Source organism: Colobus angolensis, unplaced genomic scaffold (genome assembly GCF_000951035.1).
Source record: "Colobus angolensis palliatus isolate OR3802 unplaced genomic scaffold, Cang.pa_1.0 Scaffold307, whole genome shotgun sequence".
NCBI lineage: Eukaryota > Metazoa > Chordata > Mammalia > Primates > Cercopithecidae > Colobus > Colobus angolensis.
Genome location: NW_012116344.1, coordinates 795489 through 817619, shown reverse-complemented (window position 1 = coordinate 817619; position 22131 = coordinate 795489). Strand labels below are relative to the sequence as shown.

Below are 22131 nucleotides of genomic sequence, written 5' to 3'. Positions count from 1 at the left end.
TAAAGGAGAGGTTGAGGAATCTACTTGTAAATGCAGGAGGCCTAAGGACTGACAATTAAGAAGAAAACTTAAACTAAAAAATCTAAAAAGCAGTGTAAAACCTCAGAAGCAAATAAGTCCTGGATCATACTCATAGGAGCAAAAAATACCTAAATCACAACAGTAAGTATGTCAAGGGCCTAACTGAAAATCCAGTCCCTAATTGGCCTGAGTTGTTGAGTTCACATTATATTCAGATAAGTATTATTAAAAACATATAGAAATAAAATATTTAACAAAAATTGGTTAAATGTGTGTTAAGTGATAGTGTATTTCCCATTAGAGTCAGCTATAAAGTTTGTGACACTTTTGTCCTCCAATAGACTTATGTTAAAGACAACATGTGTATTGAAAGTAGCAATTTTATTTGAGTTAAAATTATTTACAAAAACCCAAAGACATACTTCATGAAACTGGTACAAACTATTTTTTCCTGCCGTTGGCTTTTGCTCCAAAGATCACAGCTGAGAAATACTGTATAAAATAAAAATAGGATTGGATTCAGAAAAGTACTCTACTGTTCTAATTTCCAATTGGTAGTATTTACAGAAATATTTACAATGGAAAAAAAGGTTACTTTAAAACTTTTAGTTAATTTGCAAGTCAGCCTCAAGTACCCTAAAATGCAGAGTTCTCTGAGGGTTAAAAACACACAAATGCACTGCAGTTGGTGAAGTGATTATCTCCCCCACCACCTCCCCCCACCAAAATCTGCATCTCTATCAGTGCTTGACAATTAGTTATTATTTAAAAAACAAAACAAAACAAAAAACTGTTAAACACTGAGGTAAATCAATTTTCAAATGATTACCAGTGTAACAGAAAAATGTAGTTCGCCCTGATTGTTCTCATCCAAATGTTTTATAATATTCATTACCATCTGCCACAAGTCAGGTTCACCAAAAATCTGTCCCTTTCCCTAAATCCAATGATTAATAAATATCAATGTATTTTGCATTTTAAAATAAAACTAATTTAATTTTATGGGTATCATTTACCAATATGTTTTTAAAAGTACTTTGCTAAGCTAGCTTTAATACTCAGGGCAAATACAATCTCAATGGTTCCCACGTTACACTGGCGTAGTATGTTCTTAAAAGGTGATGGGTAGGGGTCGGGGTGGGTAGAAGGAAGAAAACAATTTGCCTGGAATCAGTTACTTCCTTATAGATTTGCCAACAATCTGCATTATCAAAAATAGGAAGACAACAGAAGGCAGCCACTGCATTTAAAAACATTACAGCTGGCACTGATACAAGAGCCCCGATTTGTCACTTTATACAAGGAAATAACAAAGTCTAAATGGGTAAAAATTAGACTTTTAGCTATTTTCCCCAATACACACCAAACTAATATTTTTATGGCTTCAAGTTTTACAAATCCAATGAAGAAACATGATGTGTACTACCTGAAAGTATTTAAAAGTATTAATGAAAAAGATCTCTAGAAAGCCTGTATTCAGGCCCAATCAATAAAAAAGGAAAAGAAAAAAAAAAGTATAACCAGTGGTCTGAAAAATACAAGAAAAATTTGCAATGTTATGATATTAAATCTACAAAATGTTTTGTGTTCCATAACTGTGTTTCAAATAACCGCTCTATGAACAAAGGATCTGAATGAAAAAAGGGTCTTCTCTAAACCAGCAATTTAAGGCTTTGCGCTTATGCAATTGATCCTGTCACTCTATAGAAGAATATACATGTTATCTGAAAACATGAATTCCACATTGGTGTTTTAGCTTCCTTATATTTATTGTACTGAACATTAGAAAATATATCTAGAGAGTCTTTCCTCAAAACCTAGTAATGTTTCAAGAGCCTCTCTAGCATTAAGTGTAAACTACCCTGGGTTTGACTCTTTTGCCTCTTCCTTTAACAGGGCACATCATCTTATACAATATTCCCGCAAACTGTTGTTTTTCTTGTGTCTACAGCATGACACATTACGGTATAATATTGAATATGGTTGTGGTCTCAAAAGTAAAAAGTAGTTCAATAACCCAAACCTAATCAAGAATAAAAAAATATACTATTAATCCCATGTATCTTTGGATTCCATCTAATTTTAAATATAGACAGTAGTTCAGGGAACAACAACCAAAAAATTCACAAAATTATTAAAAGCTTTATTTACGATTGGAATCATTCAACAAAAAAGCAAAAGCAAATGAGCCTGAAAAAGGAACTAAGCTGTTGTCTAGAATGTCCTCAGAACATTCGCTACCTCAGTAGCTAAGCTGCCTTTGCACCTGGCTGGCATGACAACAGTGGCTCAACATACACAGCAGTTGCACTAACAGCAGCACAAATTTTCCCCTTCAAACTTGCCCAGAATAAAGCAAGAAAACAAGGGGAGGGTATAAACTCTGCCAAAGTAAATGTATTTAAATACTGCATGGAATTGTTAACAGCCTGAACCTTTTCCCTCATTTTTGATAGTTGCAGATTGATGTAGTAACTGTCATTTAGCAAATGCCGAATGCATGACGAAGAAATCAGGTGGCCTTAAAAATCCAAACACGAATGATACTGATGAATGTTCTTGGTACATCTTCAAGGACTTCTTTCATAACTTGACTTTTCTCTGTCTAAGGATAGCTCCAGCATTACCGAGCACCTGAAGCAAAGGTAAAGCAGCTAGCAGTGTTCCAAATATTCAATCACTCTAGAGATAGATTTCTGGCCAGTTGTTCCAACAGCACACTGAAAGGGGGATGAAGGCGAAAGGAAGTAACAGTTAATATTTAACAGATTTTAAGAAGTATAAATAAAAGTTTACCTCTAGATTTACTAAACTGAACACTACAAATCAAAGTACACCGAGATTAAATTGTGGATTTGATAGTTATTTGCCATAACATGCAATAATTACCTTGAAGAAACAGAACACAATTATTAAAATTAGAAGAAAATCCCTTTTTGCTCCCACTTACTATGGCCATAGTATTTTTATGTCTACTGTCAATGTATTACACTTAAATTTAAAATCATAAAAGCTACTTACAGTGAGATTCATGAAGCTCAAAAATTTTTTGAGCATCTCTGTCATTATTGAAAAGTCTCCTTCTGGCAGATATTCCCGCACAGTGGTTACATTGATCTGAGGAAACAGAGCAAGACATACTGGTCAGCTGGCAGAAAACATGAGACTGTACTTCGCACAATATTGTTGGTTTTGACACACATCTCGGTGTAAATTTTTAAGATTCTTGGAACACGTGGTTATTCTCTTTCCACACTCATTCTGTGTGCTGTCGATTTCCTACCACACCCCCAGAAAGAAAGGAGAAAGGTAAACTTGGCAAAAGCTACAAAGAAACATTTGTGTACACATTTACTTTTTTTTTTTTTTAATGAAACAGTCACTCTGTCACCCAGGATGGAGTGCAATGGTGCAATCTCAGCTCACTGCAACCTCCACCTCCTGGGTTCAAGCAATTCCCATGCCTCAGCCTCCCGCGTAGCTGGGATTATAGGCACGTGCCACCACACCTGGCTAATTTTTGTATTTTTAGTAGAGATGGGGTTTCATCATGTTGGCCAGGCTGGTCTCGAGCTCCTGGACACAAGTAATCCATGCGCCTTGGCCTCCCAAAGTGCTGGAATTACAGGCGTGAGGCAGCACGCTGACCTACTTTCATAAATGCAAAGAAAAAGGCCTGAAATAACAAACTGCACTGTTTAATGTATATGTATGTTTCATTGGGGGCCCCAGAGGAACAGGAGAAGAGAGTGAGGACTTCAGACTTGAGAATGTACTCACAAAGCTGCTCATGAAATAAAAAAGATGAAAGAAAAATTCACATGCTTCACAGATGAATTCAACTAATTACACAGGACAGGAATTAACTAGAAGCATCTTTCCAAAGGTAATCTAACCTCACCTACGATAGATTCTCAGACAGTATCAGGAGAGAAAACCCTTCATTATTAGCAAGAAGCAGCCAAACTATATATAAACCAATCTGTTACATGGAAAACATTACACAACCTGCTTAAAAAACTATTTCATTACATTAAAGAATGCTTTAAATGTTTTAGGGAGAATAAAAAGAAAAGACCTTTTAGGAAGGTTCAGCTGTAGTAAGGAGCGAAAGAAAGTATACTGTCCGAAGTTTGGGGACACAAGGTAAAGGGTTAAACAAAACCAACCAAACAACAATAAAACACACAAAAACTTCCAATTTGACTTTTGTTAGCGGGGGCAAAAAAGGAGAGATGACATATTTCTCTTCAGAAATTTGCCACTACCCACCCCCTTTTTTCTATTCCCATGCCAGGGGACTTGCAAAATTAGAAAGTAGCAAAATAATGAGACGAACACAGCTTCAGAAAAGATCTAATCAAAAAACTGCTGAAGTACTCATGTGCTGAAGGTATCAGTTACACACATTCAAACTGATCCTCCCACCAAAAGCTATCACAGTAGTGGGCAGAGTGGTGGCTAAAGTGTCTCTGGAGAACTGCTCAGTAGAAAAGTACACCTCTATAATAGAGAATATATGATTAGCTCCTACGTTTTGGATGAAAGTCCCTCAATCCAAATCAAATCCTTCTCTATCAACACACTACAGAACATAACATACAGCATTTCTGAGGCAATGGGAGGGACAGTGACCGCATTTTTTAACAGAGTATAGCAGGTACAAAAAGAAAAGGCGTGATACAGCATGGCCTATTCGAAAAATTCTAAAAGTATCCAGTGGGTATGTAAGTTTGGAAATTGGAGAAGCAGTCTTAAGTCCAGGGTCTTGCAACACTAAACAGTCATCAGTCCCCTTATTGGCTGTGAGCCAAGGAAGACTGAGCAAGGAGCCATGTGATCAGCAAGTGCTCTGAAGTAAGTTAGCTCTGGTGGCAATGTGCAATGTCCCAGGAATGGAGGGGCAAGAAAGCAGGAAGAGCAATGAGAAGACTGACCACTGCAATGCACCAGAGGCAAAGTGAGAAGTCATGAAGGGCAAGTGAAAACGGGATCAGACCACAAAGCGGCATTTGCTGCAACAACCACATGCTTTCTTGTCTATCTCTTTCACTTACACATTAGGCAAACCAAACTTCCTTTACATTTTGTGGTATCAGCTAGCTTTTTGGTGTTAATCATAATCTCCAAGGCAACAAACAAATCTGGGGCTCTATGAATTCACAACATTGCCTATAACTTAAGAACATTCTCTCTTTAGAGACAAGATAGATACAGGCAAACACAAATAGGAATTAGCATGGGAAAGATGACCCAAGATAAATCACATGTGGTAATAACACAATTTCAAGAACGATTATATAAGAAAGAATATGACTGAAATATGACTAAACCTATAGTGTGTACAAAACAGAGTATCTAAAAATCTTTACATTTAAATATTATTTTCATTGCTTTTGAGGCCTGCCTCTTCCTCCTCTCCTGTATGTGATGTGTTTCTGATTTGCTCTTAAAATCTTGTTACTACAAATAAGAAAAAGGGATATAAAGATCTTGCGGGGCCTCTAGAGCCACGAGGAGAACTTTGGTCTTGATCCTGAAATGGGTGGTACCCAAAGGGGCCACACACAGTCGGCTGGTGTATTTAGGTTGGTTAAAATATAAGTATGGAAGAGATGGACAAGATGGATTCAGAAAAAACACACAGGACTTAGATACAGAAAATGAAAAAAAAAAAAGGCAATACAAATAATTAGATGGCAAAAATAAGGAAACATGGCTGGGTAGATGGGCCTAAGTACAAGGAGCCAGCATGTGTTCCTGCTCAAATGAAGCCATGTATTTATCATTACTCTTGTTCTTCCAGTCCTCCAGCTTCAAAATGAGATGGCCCCTGCTTCCTACTGAAACTAACCCCCCACTCTATAGGTCTCCACTCTTTCTTGCTCCCTCAATGCCCTTGCTCCTAGAAAACAATCTGCCTTCCATTTCAAAATCTGGCTTTACAATAATCCACCTACGCCCAACCCCCCCATCTTTTTTTTTTTTTTTTTTTTTGAGACGGAGTCTCGCTCTGTCGCCCAGGCTGGAGTGCAGTGGCCGGATCTCAGCTCACTGCAAGCTCCGCCTCCCGGGTTCACGCCATTCTCCTGCCTCAGCCTCCCGAGTAGCTGGGACTACAGGCGCCCGCCAACACGCCCAGCTAATTTTTTTGTATTTTAGTAGAGACGGGGTTTCACCGTGTTAGCCAGGATGGTCTCGATCTCCTGACCTTGTGATCCGCCCATCTCGGCCTCCCAAAGTGCTGGGATTACAGGCTTGAGCCACCGCGCCTGGCGACCAACCCCCCATCTTAAAGAGAACACTCACAATGATTCTGCCCTCCCCTTCTTCAACAGTTTTATTCCTCATCTTTGTTTTTCCCAAGGCAGCAGACTATCCCCATAGTCATTACCTTCCACTTTCGGACTGACTCAGCCTGATTGTCTAGACATTCGTATTTCTCCAAAGTGAATCCTGATGATCTAATCCACTCATAGTAATCCCATGTTCCTGGCCAGCAACTGGTTCAGACAAAAGCATTGTGACCCAGTGCTGGCCAAGATAAGGAAGTCTACCTGGTGAGGGGTTAGAGTGGCATGGGGTCCCAAAGGGGAAATAAACAAACAGTTGTCTTAAAAAGATATGTATTTCTAGCCAATGTACCTATGGAAAAAAAAAAAGAACCTAGAGGAAGAGGCACCTATTACTGCTAGGCATTATTTAATTTGATGAGACACCTAGCTTAGCATGGGACCATGAGAGCTAGCAAAGGACAATATGTGGAGGACAGCAGTTTAAAGACAGAAATGGGGTGAGCACTGTGGCTCACACCTATAATCACAGCACTTTGAGAAACCAAGGCAGGAGGATCACTTAAGCCCAGGAGTTCGAGACAAGCCAGGGCAACATGGTAAAACCCTGTCTCTACAAAAACATACAGAAAAACAATAAAGACAGAAATGATACGAGTCTCTGATGACCTCAGTGAGGCACTGACATCACCCAAATTAGACTCTGCCATCTTGTTTAAGCCAGATGAGTACAGGTTTCACACTATCCCTTCTTTTACTCCAACCAAAGGCATCTGAACATATTCATCCATCAAACAAGAGCCTTTTCTTTTCTTATTTATTTTTTTGAAACAGTCTCACTCTGAAGCTCAGGCTGAAGTGCAGTGGCGTGATCTTGGCTCACTGCAAACTCCGCCTCCAGGATTCAAGCAGTTCAACTCTTGCGCCTCAGCCTCCCGAGCAGCTGCGATTAGAGGTGTGCGCCACCACACCCAGCAAATTTTTATATTTTTAGTAGAGACATGGTTCCACCATGTTGGCAAGACTGGTCTCGAACTCCTAACCTCAAGTGATCTGCCCATCTCGGCCTCCCAAAGTGCTGAGATTACAGGCATGAGCCACCACACCCAGCCACAAGAGCTTTTTCATTAGACCTAATGTATTCTGACCTTTGGGACGTACCTTAAAAATCTCAACAAGTATTTAAAAGTTTTTAATATTATACACTATCTTGATTTTTAATTTGATTTCATGTATGTAATTCTTCCTTTTTCATGAGATTAAAGCACTGACTAGCTTGTTTTCCAGAACTGCTTTTTCTTATATCTTTAATAGCCTAACTCTGACAGGCAAATCCTAACAAAGCCATAAAGATCAACTTTATTTCACTTTTTAAAAAGTGAGAATCAATTTAATTTACTCCACTCCAAGCCTTACTTAATAAAACCTATATTGGAAAGGATTAGCATGTAAAAATGCTACATATTCCCTTTCCAATAGAGACTGTACACAAGTTTTTACTTTAAAACTATTTAGGTAATTTAAATAAAACTACTGGAAATGTTAACACATTTTCTTGCCATTTTTCCTCCATAGAAAACAAACAGTTTAAACAACCCTATAACCAGCCAATAGCCTTTGTGGAATAAGTTGGACATTAAGGGGGAAACACTGAAGAAATAAGTAAGTGAAACAGGTAAAGGTATGAAGCTGTTACATTGGAATCTTTCAAAGATACATAAAACATCACTGAACTATGTACTTACTGGACTTTCCTGGCAGAGACACCCAAGAAGCAGTGCTGTGTAGGAGGCCACAATGCAGTCCTCCATGTGTTTGCCGGCATGCTGAAGGGCTGAGAGAGTTGAAGTAAAGAATTGTAACAGTATATTAATTAACATAAACCTTACAAAACCAACCATTCTGTTAGTTATCTTTACTTCAAAACAGCTACAAATCAACAAATGATGCTAGGACAACTGGATATCCACAACTTAATAAAAATTAAATCAAAATGAAAAAGGGATCCAAAAGAAGAGCTGAAACCATAAAACTTTTAGTTAAAATTTTTGTGTTACAAAGGACACAATTAACAAACTGAAAAGATAATCCACAGAATGAGAGAATGTATCTGCAAATCACGAACTTGATAAGGGTCAAGAATCCAGAACATATAAAAAAATTCTTAACAACTCAACAACAAAAACAACCCAATTAAAACCGGGCAAAGGGCCCAGGCGTGGTGGCTCACACCTATAATCCCAGTACTTTTGAAGGCTGAGGCGGGAGGATCACTTGAGCTCAGGAGTTTGAGACCAGCCTGGGCAACATAGTGAGACCTCTCCACTAAAATTAAAAAACCTTCAATGGGTGTGGTGGTGCACGACTGTAGTCCCCAGCTACTTGCAAGGCTGAGGTGGGAGGATCGTTTGAACCTGGGAAGTCAAGGCTACAGTAAGCCCTGATTGTGCCACTGCTCTCCAGCCTGGGCGACAGAGCAACACTCTGTCTCAAAAACAACAAAAACAAAAACCCACCACACTGGGCAGAAGACTTAGAGATTTCTTCAAACAAGATACACAAATGGCCAATGAGCACATTAAAAAGATGGTCAGCAGCATTAATCACCAGGGAACTGCAAATCAAACCACAATGAGATATCATGTCACGCCCACTAGGATGACTAAAAATTTTATTTTACAATACAAGTAACTTGGAACTTTCACACACTGCTGATGGTCATGTAAAATAGTGCAGCCACACTGGAAAACAATTTGGCATTTTCTTAGAACGTTAAACACACAGTTATAAACAATCCAACAATTCCAAATCCTAGGTATAAATCCAAAAGAAATGAAAATGTCTACAAAAAAACTTGTAGATAACTTCAAAAAGCTAAAAAGCAGAAACCACTCATATGTCCACCAGTAAACAAATGGATAAACTATGGTATAACAGTATTACGGAATATTATTTGTCTAAGGAATACAGTATTAACAAATATAGTATTAACAAATACTGTATCATGGATAACTTTGAAAACATTCTGCTGGCTGAAAGAAGCCAGTCATAAAAGGCCACATATTGTATGATTCTTTTTTAAATGGAATGTCCAAAACAGGCAAATCCATAGACACAGAAAGTAGTAAAGTAGATTAGTGGCTGCCAGTGCCCAGGGAGGACGGGAAAATAGGGGTGATGGCTGCTAATGGGTATGGGGTTCCTTTAGTGGTGATAAAAACAATATTTGGAATTAGTGGTGATGGCAGCACAACCTTGTGAATATATGAAAAACTACTGAATTACTCACTTTTAAAGGATGAATTGCACAGTCTGTGAATTCTATCTCAATAAAGCTGTAACTTTTTAAAAGACTGCTAAAAAACCAAAACTGTTTTTTTTTTGTTTTTTTTTTGTTTTTTTTTGAGACGGAGTCTCGCTCTGTCACCCGGGCTGGAGTGCTGTGGCCGGATCTCAGCTCACTGCAAGCTCTGCCTCCCGGGGTTCACGCCATTCTCCTGCCTCAGCCTCCCGGGTAGCTGGGACTACAGGCGCTGCTACCTCGCCCGGCTAGTTTTTTGTAGTTTTTAGTAGAGACGGGGTTTCACCGTGTTAGCCAGGATGGTCTCGATCTCCTGACCTCGTGATCCGCCCGTCTCGGCCTCCCAAAGTGCTGGGATTACAGGCTTGAGCCACCGCGCCCGGCCACCAAAACTGTTATTACGCCAAAAAAAAGAAAAGCATCAAAACCTAGTAACTGAGAAAAGGGAAAAGAAAAGTATTACAATATTAGGACTAATGGTATCAGATTTGTGGAGAAGTGGGAGTAATAGAAGGAGAAAAGGCTCAAAATGAGATATTGCGGCAGCTTGCTTCCTAGTGATGTAAAACTGAACACATTATGGTCGTCCCTCTGCATCCGAGGGGGGATTGGTTCCAGGATGCCAGCACTCTCCAATACCAAAACTGGAGTATGCTCAAATCTCTGATAGGAAAGGGTGTAGTATTTGCATATAAGTCACACACATCCTCTGGCATACTGTAAATCATTTCTAGATTACTTATGATACTTAATACAATGTAAATGTTATGTAAATAGCTGTTATACTTTATTATTTATTAACCTGTATTATTTTTTCTTCCCCAAATATTTTTGATTTGTGGTTGGCTGACTCTGCGGATGTGGAACCCACATGTATGAAGGGCTGACTGAACTTAAATTCATAACCTTAGTGATATGAAGTTACAAATGGCTATTCTGCAGAACTCGTATGAATGGCAAAAGTTGTATCACAAATTCTGACAACAGCAGATACTCAATAATGTATGACTGGTGAAGATGTTACCTCTAGTATCTTTTTTTTTTTTTTTTAAATGAGAAAGGGTCTCACTCTGTCACCCAGGGTAGAGTGCAGTGGCGCAATCATAGCTCACTGTAACTCTGAATTCCTCAGCTCAAGCAATCCTCCAAACTCAGCCTCCTGAGCACCTAGGACTACAGGCTTGCGCCACCATGCTAAGCTAATTTTTTAAACTTTTTGTAGGGATGGGGTCTTGCTAGATTGTCTCAAACTCCTAGCCTCAAGTAATCCTCCTGCTTCAGCCTCCCAAAGTGCTGGGCTCAGGTGTGAGCCACCAGCCTACAGTATATTTCTTACTGTTTCCCATCTAGTACTTACATTTTGAGAACTATTACTATAATTTATGACAATAGATCTTCAAGTTTACAGTGAAGCTGAAAAAACAATCTCAAAAACTGAAAACTGAAAAAATCCTATTATGTCTCCTATGTGTCTCTTCACAGATGAGCAAAGGAAAGGAGGGCCCCGGAAGGAAGAGTGATTTAACTGGATCTTTCCTGTCACTAGCATGCCTGCCATTGGCATGCACCTTCCTCACTGTGGGAGAACTACCACAAGCACTCAAGTATCAAAGCTTGTCTGGATTGAACGAGAGAGGTCCTCAAGTAATAGCCAGATTAAGACAATCTGCGAATTAAAATGGTTTGAAGGAAAAAACAAAATCAAACCACTATCTTCAATGTAAGTACACCATTCAAAGTAAATATACCTTTATTGAGGTCAAGTTCTTCATCCTCCTCCTCCTTCTTATGTTTCTCTTCTGTACCATCAGTCTTTTCAGTTGATACCCACTGTATCTCTCCACTTGTTTCTTGCCACTCTCCACTCTTATCATGCTGAGTGGTGGGAGCATCTTTGATCAACTCATCTGTTTTACTTTCTGCTAGCTGGGCTGCCCGCTCTCGCTCAAGGAATAGCTGATAAAAATTATTTTTGAAGATCATTAAAAAGAGATCGCCAATCAATATGCATATATGCAAATATAAAGTTACAGTTGCTTTTAAATGTATCACTAACTCTAAGATGGTTATGTGGTAAAAAGAGGTGAGTATAAGTAAAAGCTTTTGCTCTACATCCTACTGAAAGCCAAAACAAAAGTATAAATGCTGCTAAGATTCAATGAAGTCATCTACTAATGACGCAGGTTGCTTGTAAGAATGAGTCTCAATAATTTCCCTTAATTTGCATAATACAAGAAATTCAAGCAAAAAAATACAAAATTGGAAAATTCTTAAGTCAAAGGGGAATATGCTAAATTCCTTGCCATCACTTACTTTATTTTCCCTGTGCTGGTATAGTACTGACACATAGAAAACACTGACATGATTTGGGAAATGCTCCAAGTTTCTAAAAGAATTGCCTGAAAATCAAATGCCAAGTAGACCCCAAAGATTTGTTGAGTATACAGAAGAGTGGTAATATAAACTTCAAAGAGAGATTATATAAGACAATATCTTTCAGAAAATAAAAGTTAACCTTTATAGAGAACAGCAATTCTCAAAACTGGTCTAAGAATCCCTGTGGATCCTTAAGACCCTATCAGGGAGTATAGGAGGTCAAAATTACACTCATAATAATATTAAGAGGTCTGCTGACTTCTTTCTTCTTTCACTGAGTGTACAGTGGAGTTTTGGAATCTACATGCCATGTGATTATGTCACTGCTCTAACAGCTAATGTAATGTCTCCCAGTTTTAACTTCTAATTCAATAAATATAAATAGATAAAGCACATATAAACAACAAAAGTTCTTTGGGTTTCCCAATAATTTTCAAGCCCTGAGATAAAAATGTATGAGAAGAGAATAATGGACTCCTACTTATGACTTCAGAAAGAACTGAGTTGTTATGGGTTACTCTGAAGACATAACTTCAAGGATGACTGCTTTTGAAAAGGCCAAAAAAAGGAAGCTAAACACAGCAAGGGCTTTGGAAAAATAAAAAGAATGAACCATCACTGTTTCTGGACATGTACAAAATGCCATTTAAGGAAACACCAAAAATACCTAGGAACCTGTTAGACTAGCAAAAATCTTGGCAAGAGTATGAAGGAATGGGGACTCATAAAAAGTTTTAGGGGGAAGTATAAATTGAGGGCACAGGAAGTATGTGTTTGGTGATGAGGGTGGGAGGAGTTAGGCATATCAACTTTAAATACAGTACAATATATTCTGATACAACAATTCCTAAATCAGAAAATTACGCCCACAGACATACTTTGTATGGCCTGGCGAGGCGGGGTGGTGGCTCATGCCTGTAAATCCTAGCACTTTGGGAGGCCGAGGCAGGCGGATCACTTGAAGTCAGGAGTTTGCGACCAGCCTGGCTGACACAGTGAAACCACCTCTACTAAAAATACAAAACTTAACTGGGCGTAGTGGCGCATGCTTGTAATCGCAGCTACTTGGGAGGCTGAGGCAGAAGAATCAATGGAACCTGGGAGTCTGAGGTTGCAGTAAGTTGAAATGGTGCCACTGCACTCCAGCCTGGGCAACAGAGCAAGACTCTGTCTCCAAAAAAAATTAAAAAAAAAAAAGTATGGCCTAAGATTTAGATGCTAGGGTATTTATTTCTGTAATTTTTGTAACAAAATAAAACTTAAAAAAACACAAAACAATCAAAAAGTGTATCAGTAGAGGTTTGGTTAAATAAAGTATTAAGGCAGGGCATGGTGGGTCAGCCTGTGATCCTAGCACTTTAGGAGGCAAGGCAGGAGGATCACTTGAGTGCAAGAGTTTGAGACCAGCCTGGGCAACATAGTGAGACTTCAGCTCTAAAATATAAAACTTAGCTAAACGTGGTGGCATGTGCCTGTAGTCCCAGCTACTTGGGAGGCTGAGGTAAAAGGATCACCTGAGCCTGGGAGGTAAAGGCCGCAGTGAGCTGTGACTGGACCATTGTACTTCAGCCTGGGCAAAAGAGTGAGACTACTATGCATGTATGTATGTATAAATAAAAAAGCTACTGGTTTGCAGTCATTACAAAGAATGTGATAAACCTATGTGTTGACATGAAAAGCTCAGGAAGACACATTAAGCAAAGAGCGGGTATAGACTGAACACTATGTACAGTTAAGAGTCCATTTATATAAAACACATTGCACATTTATTTTTTATTTACTTTTCGGACAGGGTCTCACTCCCATTGACCAGGCTGGAGTACAGTGGCAGGATCATGGCTCACTGCAGCCTCGACTTCCTGGGCTCAAGTGATTCTCCCACCTCAGCCTTCCAAATAGCTGGGACTACAGGCATATGCCACCATACTTGGCTAATTTTTTAATTTTTAGTAGAGACATAATTTTGCCATGTTGCCTAGGCCAGGCTCTAATTCCTGGGCTCAAGCAATCTGCCTACCTCAGACTCCCCAAGTGTTGGGATTACAGATTACAGGCATGGGCCACCATGTCTGGCCTCCACATTTATTTTGATATATGCACAAACACTAATTTCTCAGGACAAACACAAAACTGTTACAAATGGTAATGTTTTAGGAAATACATTTGTGGAGTTTAAACCTTTCTGGATCTGACTTTTTTTTCCCCCAGTATGTATGTGAGTTATGCTTGGTTTTTAAAAAATAAACAGATCCATAAATAGGTAAGAACAGCTAGAAAGAGGAAAGTTCGTGTCAGTAATCAGAACTACCTGTAAGATTCCATTTATACAACATTATTGAAAAGATACGTAATTTGAAAATTACTGGATTCAGATCAATGTTACCAGTAGCATAAAAGATACAAATATAAACATGGAATTTTCCACTCTATCTTTGAATAACAGAATTAAGAGCCATTTCTTGATACTTTAAGATAACTGATGTGAGTACAAGGCAGCACAATTTTCTAAAATGAGTAACAGAACCCATCACCCAAAAGGTATTACCGTTGAAAAACAAAAACTTTAAACTGATTTAAAAATGACAAACCATAAACCATAGCAGATAAAAGAAAGCCAGAGAAGATACAGGATGACACCCTGAAGGACAAGAAGCTTCTACAACACTAAGTGCAAAAGAGGAATACTGGAAGTGATATTCCCAGGTCAATTAGACACAGTAGGAAAATCTGAGACTATCCCTGAACAACTCACCAACAGGGGTCTCCTAGGGTATGGGGGTGGCTTCTGCAAATGAACCCCTATTATGTGAATAATGCAGACCTATCATCTGTGCCTTCAAACACAGCTCATGAGGCGGCTGACGGTAAGTTTTTATTCATTTCTAGGTTCCATTTGAAGAAAAGTCAATTTTTAAAAGAAAGGGACTAGAATGATAGAAAAAAATAAAATGAGATGAAAAAAGATGGAAAACAGGTTGGCGGTAGCTAGGAGACAGGGAGGGCAGGTAGGCTGTACAGTGAGTAGCACAAGGGAATTCTTTTATGGTGATGGTTCTATACCTCAATGTAGTAGTGAGTACATTATACATGTAATAAAACTGAACAGAGGTACATATGTTACACACAAGCATAAATGAATGCAGATGAAAAATGGTGAAACTAAGTAAGGTCTAAAGTGCAGTTAACAGTGATGTACCAATGTCAATTTCTTGGTTTTACTATGGTACTACAGTTATATATATAAGATGTCACCATTTGAGGAAGTTAGGTAAAGGGTAAATGGGATTCTTTGTACTATTTTTGTAACTTCCTGTGAGTCTATAACTATTTTGAAATAAAAAGTTTAAAAACAAGTCAACTGTACAGAAAAAAAATACTTTTTTAAAACATTTTTGAGACATGGTCTCACTCTGTTGCCCAGGCTGGAACACAGTGCTGTAATCACAGCTCACTGCAACTTCAAACTCCTGGGCCCAAGCAATCCTCTCACTTCAGCCTCCCGAGTAGCTGGTAGTATGAGCATGCACCACCACACTCGATCAACTATTTTACTTTTTGTACAGACAGGATCTCACTACGTTGCCCATGCTGGTCTCAAATTCCTGAGGTCAAACAATCCACCCACCTTGGCCTCCCAAAGTGCTGGGATTACAGGTGTGAGCTACCTAGCCTGGTCAAGAAATGCTTCATTTAGCAGAAAAATAAATGTGTCGATGGGATCAAAGCGAGAGGTGCCAAATATTTTTAAATGGTTTTTGCATTAAATGAAATCTCTAAATGGTATCTGGAGACTAAAAGTAGTCTATTACCAATTATTGTTAGTAAATTACTACTACCATTTACTATTACTGTTATTGATAAGTAATGAAAATTTATCACTAGTTTCACATTTAATTTTGTATTTTAAATAAACTAAAATTTCAAGGCTAGTCAAGACTGAGTATCCTGAATCTAAGAAGAAAATCCTAGGGATTAACTACCTCTTATCTACAGTCAACATTCAATCACACATAATAAAGAACAAAAGAGGATAATGAAAAATGACTTTAAATGGTTCAAAGAAACATTGTCATTCAAGATTTCCCATGCTCAGCTACTCTGTCCTTTCCAGACTGGGTAAGGGAACAGGTGACAAAAGACTTCTAACTTTCTATGGTCCATAAGGTCAAACAAAGTTCTGGACACAGATCAGACGAGTAAATAAATACTAGAGGACATGAAGTGGATGAGATGGGCCTGGATTCTTGACTTTTATTTTATTTTTTTAAACAGAGATGGGAGCTCACTATGTTGCCCAGGCTGGCATTGAACTCCTGGACTCAAGTGATCCTCCCCGCCTCAGTCTCCCAAAGTGCTGGGATTACAGGTGTGAGCCACCGCACCGCACCCAATTTGATTAATAAAACAAATGTGCCTTTGTCTCTGCTTTTTGGTAACAATGCTTAAGGAGTGATTGTAACAGTTGAGAAAAATCAGCAGAATAAAGTAAGAATGCATTCTAAGCAGTATACTGATCTACAGAGAAATCACAACACCATTTTTTTTTTTGAAACAGAGTCTTCCTCTGCTGTCCAGGCTGGAGTGTAGTGACGTGCCACCTTGGCTCACTGCAACCTTCACCTCCTCAGTTCAAGTGATTCTCCTGCCTCAGCCTCCTGAGTAGCTGGGATTATAGGTGCATGCCACCATGCCTGGCTAATTTTTGTATTTTTAGTAGAGATGAGGTTTCACCATATTGGTCAGGCTGGTCTTGAACTCCTGACCTCAAGTGATCCACCTGCCTTGGCCTCTCAAAGTGCTAGGATTATAGGCGTGCACCACCATGTACCACATTTTTAATTGGTTACAAATTCTGGTTTAAAATAAGCTTTCACCCTAGACGCTGTGAATATTTAAAAACTGGTCAGGTGTAAAACAGTCCCTTTCAACCCTAGCAGAGACATGCTTCAGGAGTTCTAACTAAAAAGGCTGGGGGACGGGCAGAGGGGGCCAGCGACAGGTGGGGAAGAAAAGGAGGTAAAAGGTGGAATTGATAAAAGAAATTGGACAAATCCAACAAACTGCAGTTATGAGTTTGTTTTTAAGTGGTTGCTTACCTGCACTAAAGCCTGAACAGCATGAACTTGTCCAGCTATCCTTAAACTACCATCCCCTTCTCCACTACAGATGGAAGAATCAAAAGAACACGATGTTTCCATGTTGACAAGACAGTGCCGATTCCGAGCACTATACTCCACTAGATTTATCAGCAGACCTAAGCCCTTCAAAAATTTTAAAAGACACATTATCAGAGATGAGTACTTAAAACAAATAAACACAATATACACAATTTTTACTGGTAGCTAAAAAGCTGAATATCAATGTTCTACCATTTACAAAATGACTAAAAACCAGTAGTATGAAAGGACAAAAAGAAAAAAAAAAGCAAAAAGACCGGGCACAGTGGCTCACGCCTGTAATTCCAGCACTTTGGGTGGCCAAGGTGGGTGGATCACTTGAGGCCAGGAGTTCAAGACCAACCTGACAAACACGGGGAAACCCCATCTCTACTAAAAATACAAAAACAAGCCAGCTGTGGTGTTGGATGCCTGTAATCCCACCTACTTGGGAGGCTGAGGCAGGAGAATCACTTGAACCCAGGAGATGGAGGTTGCAGTGAGCCAAAATTGTGTCACTGTACTCCAGCCTGGGAAAGAGAGTGAGTTAAGACTCTGTCTCAAAAAAAAAAAAAACAAACAAAACAAAAAAAAAACCCAATTTTCCCAAAGAATCATTCCTTTAATTTTTAACCGCCACTTTTAGCTTTTGTACTTTTTATGTTTACATAGGGTCTTTCATGGCTTTCTTTTGCACAATAAGAAGTACATTCAGCCAGCCGCAGTGGCTCATACCTGTAATCCCACCACTTTGGGAGGCTGAGGCGGGCAGATCGCTTGAGGCCAGGAGTTTGAGACCAGCCTGGGCAACATGGCAAAACCCTGTCTCTACTAAAAATACAAAAATGAGTCAGGCATGGTGGCACATGCCTATAGTCCCAGCACCTGGAAGGCTGAGGCAGGAAGACTGCTTGAAACAGGGAGGCGGAGGTTGCAGTGAGCCAAGATGATGCCACTGTAGATTCCATCGCCAAAAAAAAAAAAGTATGTTCTTAAGGAAATTCATGAAAAAAACCCAAAATATATTAAAGGGTTGGTTCTTAAACCCAAACTAAGGTTAACATTTTGCACACCTTACTAGATATGATACTCATTTCTGAAAAAGTCATTTCAACTTACCAGCACTCGAATATCAAATCTCTGCTCCTGAGGTAGGTACTTTGGAACCTGAAGCACACAGTTCAGTGCTGTGCCTATGAGACCGTCCTGCTCTCCTGTTTTGGTGCTGCCCCACTCTGAAATAAGAAATGGATATAGGAAAGCAGTTATTGATTCTTCCTTAGAACACTAATAATGGAGATTTATTAACATGGACATTAACTTGGAATTGTACAGTCATTTCTCTATTGAAACATACTGTTGATACTTTCAGGTTAAGTTACTAGGCTTCTAAAAATACCAACTCTTAAAAGCAATTTAAACCTACACATGAATAAGTCAAGTACATTATGACAAATTAAAAAATCACTATCCTAAGAAAAAGAGAAACAAAGAAAAATAACTTGTTTTCACATGCAATATACATCTTTCAATGAGAAAGAAATGGAAAAAATCTTACCATTATCATTAGTTAAATTGAGCAACACCCCAATGATGGCCCTCATGCAGTCCTCCACTGCTTTGCCTACATGGTTAGTTACATTCTGGTGAGGCAGAGGCTTACTGTCAGCTAAGCATATGCTGTCCTCAGCACGGTTGTACTGTTGAATCAGTTCTTCACAATGCTGTAATGCTCTTAAAAGGAAATAAAATATAGACTATTATAGTAAATAATAATAGGTACACAGCAAATTTCTATTTACTTGCACCTAAAGGCTATCGGATGAAATTTCACTTTATTTTGGAAAAACCTGATACCTTAAAAAAAATTATCCAAGGAATGTTAAAATTAAAAACTCATGGCAGAAGTTTATGTCTGTACTATCTACATTTACCACTAATAATCTCTTTATTTCCAAATTGTCTTGCATGTTATTGATCTCTCCAATATAAGAGACGGACAACAACCCTTTCTCAAACAGTGCAATTGATTAAAGAGTTAATGTTGGACACTTCTGAGGTAGTAAATGTTATGACTACATAACAAATGTTAAAGTAAACACAAGTATTAAATATTTCATACGCATTAGAGCAAATCATTATTTTTATTATCTTAACTACCAACGTGACAATATAAATCATTATTTTTTAATTTAAGTTCATTCAAACTGACATGTCTCCTTGACAGTTATCCAAGGGGATGAGTTACATCCAAGGATTCTTAAGATTCTACCCCAAATAACAAGGAAATATAATCCCTAAATGGATCTAGTACTTCTAAAGACACTGTTTAAATCACCAAGTCCACTATTTTTATGTTTAATACAAATCAAGTAAGCTGGCTCTATCAGTTGATTCTTCATGCATTATATAACACACAAAATTAGAAACCGTATCTAATCTATGCCTAGTTGCCCTTTAAAACATACTGAGGAAATTCTGTGGAAGTTCTTAATATTTTGCAACCATTTGGTCAGGAAGGTGTTCTTCAAGTCTAACCTAAAATAATTTGTTCTTCTGGTATTGAATGCTGGTCAGGATTACCATACTGTCATTGGTAACTCAACTGTTTTTAGACTGGGCTAAACTCGGGCTTTGAAGATAAAAGGAGGTTCAGCACATGTTATTTAATCTTTCTGTAAGCTATCTCTGAATTGATTATGGTTTCTGCTGAAAAGCTTAAAAACCTAGAGATAAGTGCTCTTTTACAAACACTCAATTCTGACCTCTACTGCCACTTCCAAGACATGTGACCTGATTTTCCTAATCACAACGAAAGAGCATCTGTCATATGAAATACTTCCTTTTACAAGGTACTTGTCAGAGGTTATGAAGTATACACAAGAGATATTTTTTAATCAGAAACAATATATGCAATTTTTCTTGTCAATTTAAAAAAGAAAATGAAACCTGAAACATTTAACTTCAATAATCTTTGGTAAGGAAGGGTAAAAACATGGTAGCAAACAACCAGAATGCATGCGGTAAGATACAAAATACAGGCAAGGCACAGTGGCTCATGCCTGTAATCCCAACACTTTGGGAGGTCAAGGCAGAAGAATCACTTGAGCCCACAAGTTTGAGACCAGCCGGGACAACACAGCAAGACCCTGTATCTATTAAAATATAAAATAGGCCAGGCACGGTGGCTCACGTCTGTAATCCCAACACTTTGGGAGGCTGAGGCGGGCAGATCACCTGAGACCAGCCTGGTCAACATGGTGAAACCCCATCTCTGCTAAAAATACAAAAATTAGTCAGGTATGGTGGCGCACACCTGTTGCCCCAGCTACTCGGAAGGCTGAGGCAGGAGAATTGCATGAACCTGGGAGGCAGGGGTTGTAGTGAACCAAGATCATGCCACTGTACTCCAGCCGGGGCTCAGAAAAAAAAATAAATAAAATAAAGATAAATAAAATATACAAATGAAAGATGCAAAATGTACAAATCCAAGACAAAAAGGGAGATTTTAAAAACCTACAGATTAAGAAAATCTATTGAGACTAAAAATTTGAGACTATTGAAAATTAGAATATTGCCTAAACATAAAATAGTAGGCAACTAATAATGTGTGGTATGCAAATGGCATTGAGGTTATATTTTTTAAAAGAGTCCTTTTCTTTCAGACCTTATGTACTGAAGTATTTATGGATGAAATAATATCTGGATTTGTTTCAAATAATACAGGAGAGGGAATGGATGGGGTTATAGATGGAAACCAGACTGGCCATGATTGGTAATGTATACATACAGTTTATTACACTATTTATATTTGAATTCCTCCAAAATAAGAGGTTAAAAAACAGATAAACTAGAGTAAGACTGCAATGGGCCTTTGATAAGGCTGACTTCAATAAGAAAGTTGTACATATATCTAAAGACAATAAGGAATCAGACATTTGAGAAATTAAAACTTTTTTCAAAGTAGCAATTTGGAGAAAGTTAACTCCAAGTGGTATTGTTCTGGATAGGCTAAAAGCCAGAGAACTAGGGCAGATATCGAGAACTAGGACAGAGATATCAGGAAGAGGCTGCTGTAATAAGATAAAACCAGGACTGGAGATATACTTGGGAATTTTACCTGCAGAGAGGTGACAGCATTAGCCTAATTGTGATGAAACTTGGGAAGAAAGAAATGTGGAATGGAAGAAGCTACATACAGATATGAAAAAACAGGTTTAAATAAAGTGCAGAAGAAGAGGGCTAGAAAACTCCATTTAAAACCAGAATGAGGAAAAATGCTTAGTATTTACTATATGCCAAGTACTGTTCTAGGCTTTGCATATTAACTAATTTAACTCATTAACATGTATCACAAATAATATACAAAAGATACTTTTAAAGTCATTTAAATTTTAAAAATGTTTTTATATGTATTTTTAATATACACATATTTTAAAATGTCTACTAAGTATATATGTCTTACAAACATACAAATTAACTCATTTAATTGTAATAAAAATCCTAGGTGGGTTAGACACAATTATTATCCCCCCCCTTGTAAAGAGCTTGGTTTGTATATTACAAAAGTGATACAGCTGAAATTATCAAATTGGAATCCACATCTTCATTTTGCGTCCAAAATCTGTACTCTTCAAACTTTTGTTACACAATGTGAACTGATTCATAGAACTCAACAGAGTACTTCATGGAGGAAGCTAATCCAAATTTCTTTCATTTACGATCAAGCCAAATGTTTAAAATAAGTAATAATGTTAACTATTAACTAATAAACAAAAAACTTACTTAGCTGATGAAACAATAAGTTGGGAATCTTTATATGCTATCAAGTAGCTTTGATTTTCGGGATTATGCACAGTTACCTAAAAGGGAAGAATATGAGATAACTGTGGCAATCCAAAACTTTCATTCATTCACACAACACCACATTCTGCCTGGGGCGTAAAAGATATAAAAATGAGGAAGAAACAGTTCTTGTTACCTA

The 22131-nt window shown here is 38.2% G+C and overlaps 1 protein-coding gene across 2 annotated transcripts in view; it reads right to left on the bottom strand.

Moving 5' to 3' along the window:
- Window positions 1-383: 383 nt before the first annotated feature.
- WAPAL (wings apart-like homolog (Drosophila)) overlaps window positions 384-22131 on the bottom strand; it is an 85323-nt gene continuing 63575 nt past the window's right edge. For both annotated transcript variants that reach the window (XM_011950414.1, XM_011950415.1), the window contains exons 11-18: window positions 21933-22009; window positions 18706-18881; window positions 18267-18382; window positions 17088-17252; window positions 11364-11571; window positions 8060-8148; window positions 3043-3138; window positions 384-2741 (exon numbers count right to left, since the gene is read on the bottom strand). In XM_011950414.1, the coding sequence (XP_011805804.1) occupies window positions 2676-2741; window positions 3043-3138; window positions 8060-8148; window positions 11364-11571; window positions 17088-17252; window positions 18267-18382; window positions 18706-18881; window positions 21933-22009 (993 nt within the window). In that variant the 3' untranslated portion in view covers window positions 384-2675. The remainder of the gene's footprint in view (window positions 2742-3042; window positions 3139-8059; window positions 8149-11363; window positions 11572-17087; window positions 17253-18266; window positions 18383-18705; window positions 18882-21932; window positions 22010-22131) is intronic.